The sequence below is a fragment of the Phalacrocorax carbo genome, chromosome 17 (assembly GCF_963921805.1).
Source record: "Phalacrocorax carbo chromosome 17, bPhaCar2.1, whole genome shotgun sequence".
Taxonomy (NCBI): domain Eukaryota; kingdom Metazoa; phylum Chordata; class Aves; order Suliformes; family Phalacrocoracidae; genus Phalacrocorax; species Phalacrocorax carbo.
In genome coordinates this window covers 5,368,773-5,382,510 of record NC_087529.1, presented here as the reverse complement: position 1 = coordinate 5,382,510, position 13,738 = coordinate 5,368,773, and the positions used below count along the sequence as shown (strand labels likewise).

The following is a 13,738-nucleotide window of genomic DNA, read 5'->3' as shown; positions in this document are numbered from 1 at the left end:
CACACGCCACGTCCATGTTTCTGCAGTGAAAAAATCAACACACACATGTAAAATCCATCCAAGCAGCACATATCTTCGAGGCCCTTCTCCTGCAGACCTCTATTCTCCCAAGTAATGCTACTGAAGTCAATGGAAATGCTCTTGTAAACAAGGACTTACAAGAACCCGACGTGACAATGATTTCAAAAGGAGTTTTGACTGTGCAATTGTTGCTGGATTAGGGTCTTCAGAAACACCGAGCTCGCTCTGAAGAGCACAGAATTCAAATCTGCAAAGTGCTGGGGCCTCCAGCGCAGATCCTGGGAAGCACTGAAGGACATGCTCAGCCTTAAGCATGGGAACAGCTCCTGGGCTCCCCCCCCCCAGAGATGGGCAAAACCCCTGCGGAAGGGATGGGAGCTTTGAAAAAAATACAGGCTCTCCTCCCTCCCTTTTATAAGCCACTGACCTAAATTGAACCATATCACATCACTGCTTAAATTAACACAGAATAAACTGTACAAGTACCTCGTTACCAAAAAAAAAAGAAAAAAGAAAGAAATTTAAAAAAAAGAAAGAAAAAGCAAACCCACTTGGCAGACACATTTTCTACAAAGTAAGCTTATTTGGGGAAATTCTCATTTAAAATCATTGATTCAACATTAAAACAGCAGCACAGAGCAGAAGCGCAAACAGCAGTATTTATCAACGGCACTTGCCCAGAATAAGTAAAAGTTTGTAATAAATAGATCACCCATTATTTTGCTTATGTAAATGCCAAACAGAGCAACAAAACACAGCAACAATACAAAAGACAAATAAATGAGTTAGACACGGAGTCCATGAGTTTAAGAAGTCTCCCCTGTATTTAATAAAGCATGATTTCTTTTTTTTTTTTAAGAAACACTAACAGATCCCTTGCAGATAGTTTTTATCTTTATATTATTATATAAGACATTTTGTGTTTAAAGTGAACTATTGCTTCATCTAGGTGGCCCCTCTGCTGGGCGTAGAAACTAGGTTGGGAACAAAATAAAAAACCACCATTGAAAATTACAAATCATACAACTTTAAAGCATTTTGATTCCCCACCCCCCCAGTCCAAAGAGATAAATAATTGGATCGCTGGGAATGTAGAAGTCTGTGTTTTAGGGTAAATTTCTGTGTCTACGTAAAATAAAAAAGAAGCCAGCCAGAGTCACGATTAGTTGAGAGACGAAAGAAAATATGCAATTATAGCTCATCCCATTCTGTTAGCTCAGCAGGTGGAAAACATTTAAACCACTGACTTTTCAGAACCGAACCTAATTCTTTGCTTCTAACAGAGGTCAAAGTCCTCTCGGAATCAGTGAGACTTTTGCTTTTGAAGAACTGAGTATTTGGGATTCTGCAATCATTTATAATTAAAACATTAAATCTGTCATTTCACAAAGTTCCAGGTTTTTTTTGTTTTGTTTCATTTTTGTCCAAGAAAATTAGCGTGTATCTAGTGCAAAGCAAAATATTCTCCCCCGCTGCCCTTCAGAGAACTTCATATATACCAAACGCTATTAAACAATTGACTTTGTATCAGCTCTAAAAAAGGATTAAAATTATTTTCATGCCATTGAGGTTATGCTGTGTTCAAACCCATCCAATTAGGGGGGGGGGGAAAAAGAAAAATTACCTTCGGAGAATTAATTTAACTAAAACCGGATCAATTAAAAACCGTGTCTTTGCAAGTTTTTTACATTTACAATACATTTTTGTTTATGCATAAAATAAGCATTCTGAATATGTTTTCTCTTAGCACAGACCAAGAAGAGGTTACGATATTTAACAATTTGATTAGTTTCCAATCTTGAAAGGTAACGTACAGCGCAACATATTATTCAACAACTGAGGCTGCAGATGGAAAGAAGGGCTGGAGCTGCCACTGACTGCTATCTGCATCGACACCAGGGTTTAGGCTTCTACCAAAGCAAAAGAGCTATACAGGATTATCAGTAGAGTGGATCGTTCTTTCTCAGGGCTATTTTACTCAAGAGGATCCATTTAAAATTGCTTAAAACATCAAATGAAACACAAGTTATCTAAACATCAGATTTTCTAATTTTATTAAAAACGCACAAATTTTATCCAACATGTTTTCTTTCATACAGTGAATGGTCTAATATGCACTGGAGGTCACACAAGCTTAGGTTTATTAGAACAATAAAAGACATATGAGAAATTTAATATATAAAGAAAAAAGTAGCAGCTGTTGACTGCATATTTGACCATAAAATTTAAATATTTTGGACTTTTATTTTAAAGACACAAAAATAAAACCTGTGTGGGTCTATATAAGTCATATTAACAATTCCATGAATGTTCAACAGGACTAAAAATTAGCAAAGATGCTTGCTTGGTTTTTTTTTTCTTTTTTAACCTTGTAACACTTTTTAAACACCTTCTCGTGTTGCTGGTGCAAAGCACCTTACAGTATTTGTGCTATATATTTACTTTATTTGGCAACTGTCTGGGTTTCGTGGGTTTTTTTTTTTCTTTGCCTTCTGTAAACAACACCTTTTACAAACTAGCACAGTGAACCACAAGCCCTGCAATCTGTTATAACATCTACAGAAAAGAAAATGAACTATTTTGGTTGGTTGCTCAAAATATTTTGCTTTTGAACAAGAGGTTCTAAAACAGGATTTATTAGTAAAACATTGAACTCCTGAATTTAACATTAGACGTAAACAGTTGACTGTTTTTAGTTCAATAGAGTCTTTTTGTTTAGCTTTTCTCTCTCTGTGAAGGTAGAATACTTTTTGTTTGTTTTTTTTTCAAGTCATTTTCGTTAGAGGTCTGGGTGGTGACCTTTGCTATGATGAGGAGGTTTTGTACGTGTAGCTTTGTGAAGGTAGAAGAGTTGGTGCTGAGGGCTTAACATTTAGTATTTGCTATTTTGGAAAACAAAACAAAAACAAAGGAAAAAGAAAGTTGTCCCACCTGATAGTCAGCAGGCTGAAATGGCTGAAGCTAAAAAGAGTTTCTTGTAGTTGAACTTTCTGAGAGACAAAAAAATTAACAAACAAATTCATAATGCCAGAACCATCCTTAACTGGGAACGCTAGAGTTCTTGAAGCTTTTTTTCCCCCTTTTCTTTGACCTTTCCTTCATTCAATTATTAATTTTTTTAAATGAGAAGTTTCTAAGGATTGTGGCTCTTAGGATGACATCCAACAGGGTAATTCAACCTTAACGCCATCCTACGGTATGGCAGCACTTTACTGTACAGCTTCACCAGTTTCTTTGTCAAATGGTACAAAAAAAGTCCCCTTGCTTGTTTGATACAACCATAACATGAAGATTGTCCTGGTCTAGAGCAAAGCTTGCCTTGGAGCGGCTTGGATTCAGTTCGTTCCCAAGGTAATATTGTCTTAGGGCAGGAGAGATGTTATACTTATTCATTTCTGTACACCATAACAATAAGCAGAACTAGATGATCATCACTTACTTAGACCCAGTTTGTTTTAAAGCTACCACACAGCTGCTTCATTCATTTCTGGTGGATGTGACAAGTGATTGCCATAGTTAGCACCACCGTTGACGGATATCGAAGAAAATGGAGGACTGGGGCCAAAAACTTCCGCCGACATGGAGTGCAAGGACCCAGGCAGGTTGGGTTCGGGGCTGGGCGAGTCTCCGGGGGGGTGCGACATGATGTCAGTGAAGCGCTGAGCCTCACTGGAGGGGTGATGTCCGGGCAGGGGGTGATCCATGGCCCCCAAGGGAGTGCCTGACGGCCCCGAGGAGGGCACAAACGGGAGATCCACGGGTGTCTGAGCTTGAGACGAAGGAGGTCCTTGTGGGAAGAAATCGTAATTGCTTCCAGGGCCATAATACTCGCTCTGGTAATCTGGTGGACAAGGAGAGACAGAGGGAAGGTAACACACAGGCCAAGTAACAGAGTGGGGAAGACGCGAGAGTGGGCTTTAGCGGCGGCACATCGGGGCACCCTGAAACGTCGCCCACAGCTCGCTGGACCCAAGGGGGGAACGTGCCAACAGCTTGGCCGGGCTCGCTCTGGGCGAGACCCGGGGATCCCCGTCCAGCAGAGCCCCCCCGCCAGCAGCGGGGCACCGAAACGGCCACGGCTGCGGAAACGCCCGGGGTCCCGCCGGCAGCACGGCCAGAGCAGCCCCCGGGGGCAGGGGGATCGCCCCCGCCGGGCTCCGAGGGGCGAGGAAACCTGCCGGGCTGCTCGCCCGCGTCCCCCGCGGCCGCGGCCACGGCACGGCGAGCCGGCCCCGGGGCGGGGACCCTGCCCGGTGCCGAGCGGGGAGCGGGCGGGTGGCCCCGAGGGGTGCGGGCAGCGCAACGCGGGGTGCCGGCGGGGAGGCGAGCGCGATACCCACCTCCGTAGAAGGAGAAAGGGCCGTTGGGGATGAGCTCCCCGGGCTCCAGCCGGTCCACCAGCGGCCGCATCCTGCGTGGGCTGCGGAAGAAGGCGTGCCGGCGGGCGCCCAGCGCGCTCAGCTGCTTCATTCGCCGCTCCTTGGAGCGCCGGTTCTGGAACCAGACCTGGGAAAGCGGCGGGAGAGGCTCCGGTCACGGGAGCCCGCGACCGCGGGTGTCCCGCTCACGGGAATCACCCTCCCACCCGCGACCATCCCCGCTCCACGGGGCTGCGCCTTGCCCCGGGCTCTTTTGTCGGGGTGTGAAGGTGGGGAGCCCCGACCCGGCGCCGGGAGCGGCCCCCGGCCCGCGGCGCCCCCAGCCCCGCTCCTCCGCGCCACAGACGGGGCCGAGCCCACGCGTGACGGCGGCCCCGCGGCCGGCCGGGCGCTCCCCGCCGCTCGCCGGCTGCAGGTCAAGAATGATTGAGTTAATTCTTATTACCCTGACAAGATTACTCCTAATTACCCTCACACTGAGACTCTCCAATCTAACCTCGTCTTTAATGGTCCTTTAACCCCCCATTACCCCCAGCGCTGCGGGTTTATAAACCTTTTAATAATTCCAGCGCATTGTCATTCTTATTTATCCATTAACCCCTCACATTTATGGTTATTAATTTCGATACCATTTACAGCTTCTTTAGGACTTTCTAAAAGCATCCCGCAGCTCTGTCCCTGCCGACCGGCCGGGGCTGGGGGGGCCGGGGTCGGGCTCGGGCGGGGGGGTGGTAATAACGATTTGAAACGACGGCGGGGCTTTCCCCGGCCCTGCAGTGCGGGGACTGCCGGGCACCGGCCCCCGCCCACACCGCCGCATCCCCCTCCAGGCGTGCGGGGCCGGGACCGGTGCCCCGGGGGGGGGCGGGGGATGTCCACGCCCGGTGCCCCGGGACGGGGGGGGGGCGCGGTACCTGGATGACCCGCATGTTGAGGCCGGTCTCCTGCGCCAGCTGCTCCCTGATGTGCCGGGTGGGTTTGGGGGTGGCCGCGAAGGCGGCTTTCAGAGTCTCTAGCTGTTTGGCTTTGATGGTGGTGCGGGGTCCCCGCCGCTTGGCCCCCAGGTTCTGGTCGTCGTTTTCGTTGCTGCCCGTCTCTTTGTCGGAGACGTTGGCGCTTTCCGAGTCCTTGGCGTCGTCCTGGGAAGGGTCTTGGGAGTCGGGGGACAGGCTGGGGTCACTGCCGGTGGTGGCTGGGTGAGAGCAAAGCGGGTCACGATCAACCTGGGGGCGGCAGGGGAGGAGACACCGACGGCGGGGGACGGGCCGGTACAACCGGGGGAGAGGGAACGGGAGGGGAGTGGAGAAGGAGAGGGGACGGGAAGGGAGAGGAGAAGGAGAGGAGAAGGAGAGGGGACGGGAGGGGAGAGCAGAAGGGAAGGAGTGCGGTTCTCTCCCCGCCGAGAAGCCGGGGCTGAGCGCATCCCCCCCCCGCATCGCCCCGGCCGCGCTCCCTCACCTGAATGCAGGCTGTTTTCTTTGGCAGTATTGCTGTTATTTAGGTAATCTTCTTTGCAGACAAACTTGTTTTCGTCTATGATGTAGAGCTCCTCGCCGGTGGAGAGTTGCTTGTTACACATCATACACGTAAAACAGTTCAAGTGGAACACTTTGCTCCGCGCCCTGCGGACCAGGTCGCTGGGGGAGATGCCCTGGGCACAGCCCGCGCACTTGGTCCCGAAACACCTGCGGGGAGAGGCCGGGGAGCAGGTCAGCAGCGCCCGCCCGAGCCGCGGGGCCCCGCCGGGAGCGGCCCCGCAGCCCCGCGCCCCTCACCGCCGCCTCCGCTCGCCCCGGCGAGCTGCACCGCTCGGCCGTGCAAAATTAAATTAAATAACGCATCCTTCCACAGCGTTCCCCCTTCCCTAGCGAGCGGATGCCTGAAATGATATCTAAAAAAAAAACCCAAACAACCCCCCAAAAAAACCCCAAACCGCCCAGAAGCCCCGGCTGGGCAGAGGATGAAGTGCCGAGGGATTTATTAAACACGGGGGCTGCGTTGTCCCGGGTCCCCCCGCTGCCCCGACGCGCTGATTAACGACACTAACGGGCGTTAGGCAGAAGCGCCGGTATGCCCTTACGCGCCTCGGCCGCGCCTTGGCCGGAGGAGCTGCCGGTGCCGGCTCGGCCGGCGACGGGGAGCCGGGGGCCGGGCGGCGCCGGCCCCGCACCGGGACTGGGTGCCCGCAGCGCTCTGCTCCTAGCGGGGCCACATCGCGGGGCTCCCGCCAGCGCCGGTCCCGTGCCCGGGGGGGGTGGCGGGGGAGAGCGGCGGGGCTGGGGGCAGCGCTCCGCCGCGCCGGGCGATGCGGTGTGCGGGAAGGGCTCCGCCGCGACCCCGGGCCGCGCTTTGCCGGTGTTGCCGGTGTGCCTGCGGGCCGGGGCGGCGGAGCCCGATTTATTCCGGGGCCGGCCGGGATGCCCGGGGGAAGCGATCGTTGCCGGTACCCGCTCCCCTCTCCATCGATCCGCCGGGGGTGCGGGGGAGAGTCGCTGCCCGCCGGGGAGGCCTCGGCTCGGTTTGACGGGTTGCGCTGGGCCCGCGGAGCCGCGCACCGGGCCCTCCCCGCCGGGGCGGCACCGGGCTCCGGCCGTGCTGAGAACAAGGCCGGGCTCCCGCCCGCGGGGGCTGCGCTCAGAGCCGCGGAAAGGCCCGGCAAGTGCCGCTGTAACGGCGGCGGGGTCGCCCCCCTCCCCCCGCCCCGCACCACCGGGCCCTGCTCGGCCCCGGCCCGCACCGCCCCCGCTCCGCCGCTCGATAGTTTCGAGGCAACTTTGGGGAACCGGAGCTCGGCCGGTGCCCGCGGAGAAGGGCCGACCCTCGCCCTGCGGACCCCGACGGGGCGCTCGGAAGGGTCCCTTCTTCGGGCCTGAGCCGCGCCTGCCCCGCCGGGACCCCCGCGCCCGCCCCGGGAGAGCGCCCGGAGCGGTAACGACGGGCACGGGGGGGCTGCGTGTGCGCAGGGACGGGGGAGAGGCGTTTGTGGGAGACGCTGGACAACGGGGGAACACAAGAAAAAAAAAAAAAAAGGGGAAAAGGGAGATAAAAAATGGATGCAGGGGAGCTACGGCTGCGGGCAGGGGATCCGGTACTTACCGAAAGAAGTCGTTTTTGCAGTAAAGCTTGCCTTCTCGCGAAAAGCATTTCTCTGTCAAATTGCATTTACATTCACAGCACTGAACACACTTCACATGCCAAGCCCTGTCCAGTACATTCAACAAAAACCGGTCCAAGATTGGCCTTTTGCAGCCTGCACAGTGAACCATTGTCTTTGGTTATTTCTGAGAGTGGGGGGTATTGGTTTCCCAGATGTCAAGCAAAAAAAAAAATTAAAAACAACAAAAAAATTAAAAGACGACAACACTGGCGTAGGTTTGCTTTTTTGTGTGTGTGTGTATTTGTTTTAAAAGCCTTGGAGAAGTGAAGGAGGAGAAAAAGAAAGGGAGGAAGAAAAATCTTCGTTCGAGTGTCCTAGGAGGGATAACACAGGAGAAACCACCCACTGCCCGAGGAGACCAGCGCTTCGCCGCAACCGCAGAATCTCGGCCGCTACCGACCACGACAGCAACAACAACAACAACAATAATAATAGTAACAATAAAATAATAACGGCTATAAAGGTCGGCGCTCATAAAAAATAAAAAATACAACAATTTAAAAAAAAAAAAAAAGAAGAACGCCAAAAAGCGAGCGTGATGAGTTTTTCTCAGGTCTGAGGTAGAGCAGTCAGGAGTCAAAGTGCTTTTCCCAAAGAGAAATCAGAGGAAAAAAATTTTTTTAAAAATGAAAAACAAAAAAAACCAAAACAAAAAAGCCAACGAACCCAAACAAAACGAGACATGGAGACCCGACAGCGGTCAGAAGGGCTTGGGCTGCTGCCGCGGCGACATGGCCCTACGCGCCGCGGAGCGGGCCGCCGTCCTTACGCGGGGGGGGTGGGGGGGGGACACGGGGACGCTCCGCAGCTCCTCGCTCCGTGTTCTGTCTGTCTGTCTCTCCCTCGACGTCTCGGCGGTACCGACGTCGCGCCCGGCTCCTACCTACCCCCGCTCACCGCCCTGCGCGCTACCCGCGGCGGCCGGCCGCGTCCCCACCGAGCCGGCGCGGCATCGCTCGGCTCTACCGGCTGCTTGTTCCGCCTCCCGCGGCGGCGGCGGGCCGTGCCGTGCCGTGCCGTGCCGGTGGTGGCGGAGGAGGAGGAGGCGGAGGCGGAGGGAGGGCAGGGCAGGGCAGGGCGGAGAGCGGCGCTGCCCGCGCCGTCCCGGCAGCGCAGGGCGCACTGCATGTTCCCGCCAGCCCCGCCGCCCCGGCCTTATGCACCGCGCGCGCACGTCACCGCCCGCCCCGGCCAATCGCCGCCGCCGCCCCCCCCACACCCCTCCGCCCCCCCCCCCGCCCCTCCCGCCTCCCGTTCCCGCCGCGCCGCCGCCGGACGGGGCGTCCGCGCCCCTTTATAGAGCCGCCGGGGCGCCGCCAACGCCTCCGCCCGCTCCCGGCCCGCGCCGCACGGCGGGGCGGACAGACACACCGACCGACCGACCGACCGACCGACGGACGGCCCGCGCGGGCCCGGCCGAGGCGCGCCCTGCAGCGGGTAGGTGCGTCGGTGGCGGGCGGGGTGGGAACTGGGCTGCTCGGTGGGGTCGGGGACCCCCCCTCCCGTAGGGTTACGCATCCGTGATAGGGACCCACCGGAGCGGTTCGCTCGGAAGCGGCGCCCAACGAGTTCCCGGTTTACCGTGGGGTCCGTGTCCCCGTCCCCCCCCCCCCCCCCCCCCGCATCGGTGGGAGCCGAGGGCGGGGGGCGCGGAGTCTCTCGCGGTGCGGTGCGACTCCCGGAAGGAAAAACCCGCGACGGTTCGCTTTTCCCGGGAGAAAAGGTGCGGATAGAGCCGGGACGGCGGCGCGGGGGGCTCCGACGTGCCCGGGCGGGGAGGGGGCGGCGGGACCGGCAGCCGCCTGGCGCCGCGGGCAGAGGGACGGCGCCGGTAACTTCGCACCGATTCCGTTGCCGGCACTCGCAGCGCCCTTTTGGGGCCGATCCGGCTGCCCCCGATATCCACACCCCACCCCCTTTTTTTTCTTGTTTAAGGAAATAAAACCGCATTTGCTCTTACCTTCCAGGGGCCCGGTCGGTCGCCGGGGCGGTTCGGAGGGCCGTGATTTCTCTTTCCTCCCCGCTTTGCCGCCCGGCGGGAGCTGCCGCTCCGGGGAGGTGCCGCCGCCCGGGCCCCGGGCCCCTCCCTCTCCCCTTCCCGTCGGGCCCATTGATCCGCCGGCGGGAAATTAGGAGGGAAACGGCGGATTAATTGCCCGAGGGTCACAGACGGGGCTGCGAAACGGGGCACCCCCTGTCCCGGGGGCTGGCGGAATCCCGTCCCGGAGCCCGCAGCACCCCGCGCCTCCCCGCGCCCTTGCACACAGCCCGCGCTCTCTTTCACGTCTGTTTTCCTCGTCCTTGAGGAAAAAAAAATAAAGTGGGGGAGGGAAAAATTGGATGATAAAAAGGAAAACGAAGGCTGGAAAATCCCGCCCCCCCGCCCCGGTGCCGGGGCGCGGCTCCGCGCCCTGCCCGCCGCTTCGGCCTGGAGGTGCGGGGGTGTGGAGCCTACCCGCACCGGGAGAGCTGCGGGGCAGCTCATGGGCCGAGGCATCACCCTGGTGCTCCTGCGGGTGTTTAAAAGCCCCCGGGGCTGCGTCCGTGATTTGGTGTGTGTGTCGTGTCCCCCGCCCCTCCCCCAGGTCTCCCAGTGCCCCCACGCCGGGACGGAGCCGGCCATCACCGCCCCGTCGGGGCCGCGCCTCGGGGTCGCGCCGGGCTCTCGGCGTCCCTGCCCTCCCCGCCCAGCTGCTGGGTCGCTTTGCCGGATCAATAGAGCCCCGGGCGCCCCCCCCGGCCCCCCTGCATATGGGCCACTTCTCATGCGGAGCGGAGGGGCCGGGGCGGGCGGGCGGCCCCGCTCTGCCGCCCGGGAAGGCGACAGCTGCGGGCTGCCGTCAGGGGAGCGCTTCCCTTTGACTGCGGGCCCCAAGTGACATGTGTTGGTGGGGATGAATGAGGGGAAGGAGATGAGCATCTTATGTCCATCAAGCACCAGTTTTTCACAGCGATTTCTCCCCCCCCCCCCCCCGCTCCTTTCCCAGGCGTTAGCGAAAGCATCTGGTTATCCCCTGCCCCCTCCGGCCCCGTCGGCTCCGCGCAGGGCCCGGCGACGCCAAGGGGGGCACAGACCGCTGTGCCCCACCCCCCAAACCACCCACCACCCCTCCCGGGCTGAGGGGAGCGCAGCCCGCCGCCCCGGGGTACCCGCCGCGGTGGGGCGGCCAGCGCTGATGTCCCGGCGGGGCTCCCCGCGCCGGTACAAGCAAATCCCCCCAAAATCGCCCCGGAGAGACCGATGGGGGCTTCTTCCCCCCTGCTCCGAGCGGTGGGGACCGTGGGGTGCCCTAGGTCCGCCTCGCGCCCCCCCCCCCCCGGCGACCCCGACTCTGAGAGGCGAAAATACCAGCGCTGTTTCCAGCGGGCACCGAAAAGAAAAACTCTCCAAGCCCGGCCTTCCCCCCGCCGCGGGGTCCCGCGGGACAGGCGTGTCCCGGCGTGGGGCACCCACGGGCCGGGGAGTCCGCGGAGCCTGGGGAGGGAGGCGGAAATCCCGCCCCCCCCCGCCCCGGGCGACGGGGATGGACGGCACGGCAGCCCCCGGCCTGCCATCGCCCCCTCCTAGGGCAAGGCGGCTGCGCTGGGGATTGGGGTTTGGGGTGGGGTTTTTTGGGTTTTGGTGGGTTTTTTGGGGTGTTTTTCAACGCATTTTGCAATTCGCCCAGGCCCGTTCCCGGCCGGGAGAGCGGGGCGGCGGGGCCGAGCCTGCCCGTACCCCCGGCCCGGGTGCTGCAGAGCCGAGCAACTCCGCCCGGCCCCGGTGCTGAAAAAGAGGGAAATGAGAAGAGTTAAAAAAAAAAAAAAAATCGAATTTATTTTAAATCTAATACAGAAAAAACCAAAAGCCCCTTTCAGGCGAATTTGAATTTGCATTTTATTGGTGTCGTTCCCGTCTTTTTAGTTAAACATCACCCTGTTTATCATCACCCTTTCTACACGGCTGCGCTCGGTAATGGGGTTTCACTCTCCTTTACGGGGCACCAGTGCCGTGCGAGCACCGGAGCCGCTGCCGGCGGGGCGGCGGGGACCACGGCCGTTGCGGGGCATCCCCCGGCCCAGCCGCTCCCTCCCCCCGAGCGAAGCCGGGGAAGAAACTTCCCTCCCTCCCAGGCACAGACACTCTCTCTGCCGTGTCGTGTGTCCGTCCCCCCCCCCGCGGCACTAAGCTTCCCCTCTTCCCCCCACCCCCCCTTTTTTTTTTTAAAAAAATTATTTTCCCGTGCTTCCCAACGTCTCGCAACCACCGCGCCCGGGATCGCTGATGCTGCCGGGCTCTGAGCGGCCGCCGGAGCCACCAGAAACGCGTGGCGGAGCCGCTTCGTCCCCGCGGCCCCACCGTGGGTGGGAGCATCCACGACCGGGGGGTGGGGGGCAGCCCCGAGCTCCCGGCCCGACCCCTCCGCAGCCCGGCGGAACGCTGCCCGGGGCGGCGGGGGTCGCTCCGGGGGGTCGCGCCGCGGGGGGACAGCCCGTGGAGAGGGGTTGTGTGTGGGGGTGTCACACCTTCCCCCCCCCCCCAAACTTTCCCCCGCAGGAAGAGCGCCTCCGCCTGATTAAATATATATGCGGCTAATGCACTAAACAAATATTGAAGTTCGGATGTAATTAAGCCTGTAGAACATCCCCGCGCAATAACCCCCTTGCTGGACAGGGTCCAGCGCCGGGTTGCTTTTAAAAAAAATTGGAAAAAAAAAGATCTTTCAATTATGGATTAGAGGTTCCCGGTTTATTCTGCCACACTCGGGTCGATGCAGAGGGTAAACACGCCCGGGCGGTCCCGCACCGTCCCCCGTGTCCCCCCCCCGCGGCTCCGCTCGCCTTTCCCTTTTCTTATTTATTTTTCTGCCCTCCCCCCCCCCCCTTGATTAGCCCTCCCGGGTTTCCTTCCACGTCGCTAAATGTTGTCGCTTACACTCCCAGCTCATGCATTGTTTATGGAAAATATAGTTAATAAATAATTACAAATCCGAGGTGTGCGACTCTGCGTTTGACTGGGAGCTGCCGGCGGAGCCGGGGAAGCGGCCGGGAAGAGCCCGGGGGGGCCCGGGGAGGGTCCCGGTGAGGCGGGAGGGGGGTGTGAGCTCCGCCGCGGCCGGCTGGGGGTCGGGCCGGGCTCGGGGGGGTGGGTCGGGAGAGCCCGGGGGTGCGAGAGCTTATGGGGATTCTTCGCGTTGTTAAAGGGAGAAAGGGCAGCTAAAAGACGAATAAAAGAGAAAAGAAAGAAAAGTGAAGAGGTGGCGGGGGCGGGGGGGAGACTATAAAAAAAGAGGGTGAAACAAACCCCAGGAGGACGCACCGATCCCGACTCATCCATCTTCATTGTCTCCGTGTGTGCAAAAGCAACTCCAGTATAAGGAAAAGCCACTATCAAAGCCATGGCTTTATTTTATATCCTATAGATCAGGAGGGAGGCAAAGCTTTATTTTCGCCCAGAGACAGATATTTTATTTCTCTCTTACGGTTTTATGTGTGAGAGATGTCAAAAAGGTAAAATAGATTGCTAATGCATAGGCAAAACGAAGCTGTTTTGGCATGCTCTGTGTCATGAGGTCTCCCAGGGAGAGCAGGCTGGGGATTTAGGGCTGATGGGAGACTCTGGGGGATTTCTGCTAAAACATCTCTCTCCATAAATTCAGCCGCATGGTCAGCTCGAGAGGGAGGAAGAGTTTTAAAGGGGAAGAGCTGGAGCGCGGCGGGAAGGCGCGGGGACCCCCGGCCCGGTGCGGCCCCGGGGGGCGACAGCGGCGGTGCCGCTCGCTTCTCCCGGCGGAGCGGCGGCGCTGGGGACGCCCGGAGCCGCTCCCGGCACCGCGAAGCGCCCCCGGCTCGTCCCGTCCCGCCCCGCCGAAACGCCTCTGCGCCCCCATCACCTCCCCAGCCCCTCCCAGCGCCCCCCCCCCCCCCCAAAAGAACCCCAAACATATACATATATAAAGCCAAGCAGGCAGCCCCCGCTAGTCGGTCTGAACCCAGCGGCTCGTTCCGCAGCGGCAGCCCCCGGCCGCCTCCGCGCTGCTCCTCGCCTGCCTCTGCGCCGAGCCCCGGCAGCGGATTTGCAAGGACCTTTTGCAAAGTTAAAATATATCTCCCCAAGCTGCAACAATTTTCATACTTTTTGACCTCGGGGATTTACTTAGCACGTTAAGTTCAAGGCTCAGAAGCCCAAGGCTATTACTCA

General features: G+C 58.2%; 1 protein-coding gene across 1 annotated transcript; it reads right to left on the bottom strand.

The window, feature by feature from the left end:
* Positions 1-829: 829 nt before the first annotated feature.
* LHX1 (LIM homeobox 1) lies at positions 830-8,668 on the bottom strand. Its single transcript, XM_064467914.1, has 5 exons — positions 7,497-8,668; positions 5,859-6,085; positions 5,315-5,592; positions 4,362-4,527; positions 830-3,862 (listed from the first exon to the last, which is right to left on the bottom strand). The coding sequence occupies exons 1-5, from the start codon at positions 7,664-7,666 to the stop codon at positions 3,483-3,485; spliced, it is 1,221 nt and encodes a 406-aa protein (XP_064323984.1). The 5' UTR covers positions 7,667-8,668; the 3' UTR covers positions 830-3,482.
* Between the last annotated feature and the right edge of the window lie 5,070 nt (positions 8,669-13,738).

Bases quoted from the DNA above. Each gene is read 5' to 3' on its own strand.
- LHX1 (XM_064467914.1), bottom strand. From the start codon at position 7,666: ATGGTTCACTGTGCAGGCTGCAAAAGGCCAATCTTGGACCGGTTTTTG. The intron at 4,528-5,314 runs GTACCGCGCCCC...CCGCTTTCCCAG, and splicing joins TCAACATGCGGGTCATCCAG to GTCTGGTTCCAGAACCGGCG. The intron at 3,863-4,361 runs GTGGGTATCGCG...CTTGTCCACCAG, and splicing joins CCCTTTCTCCTTCTACGGAG to ATTACCAGAGCGAGTATTAT.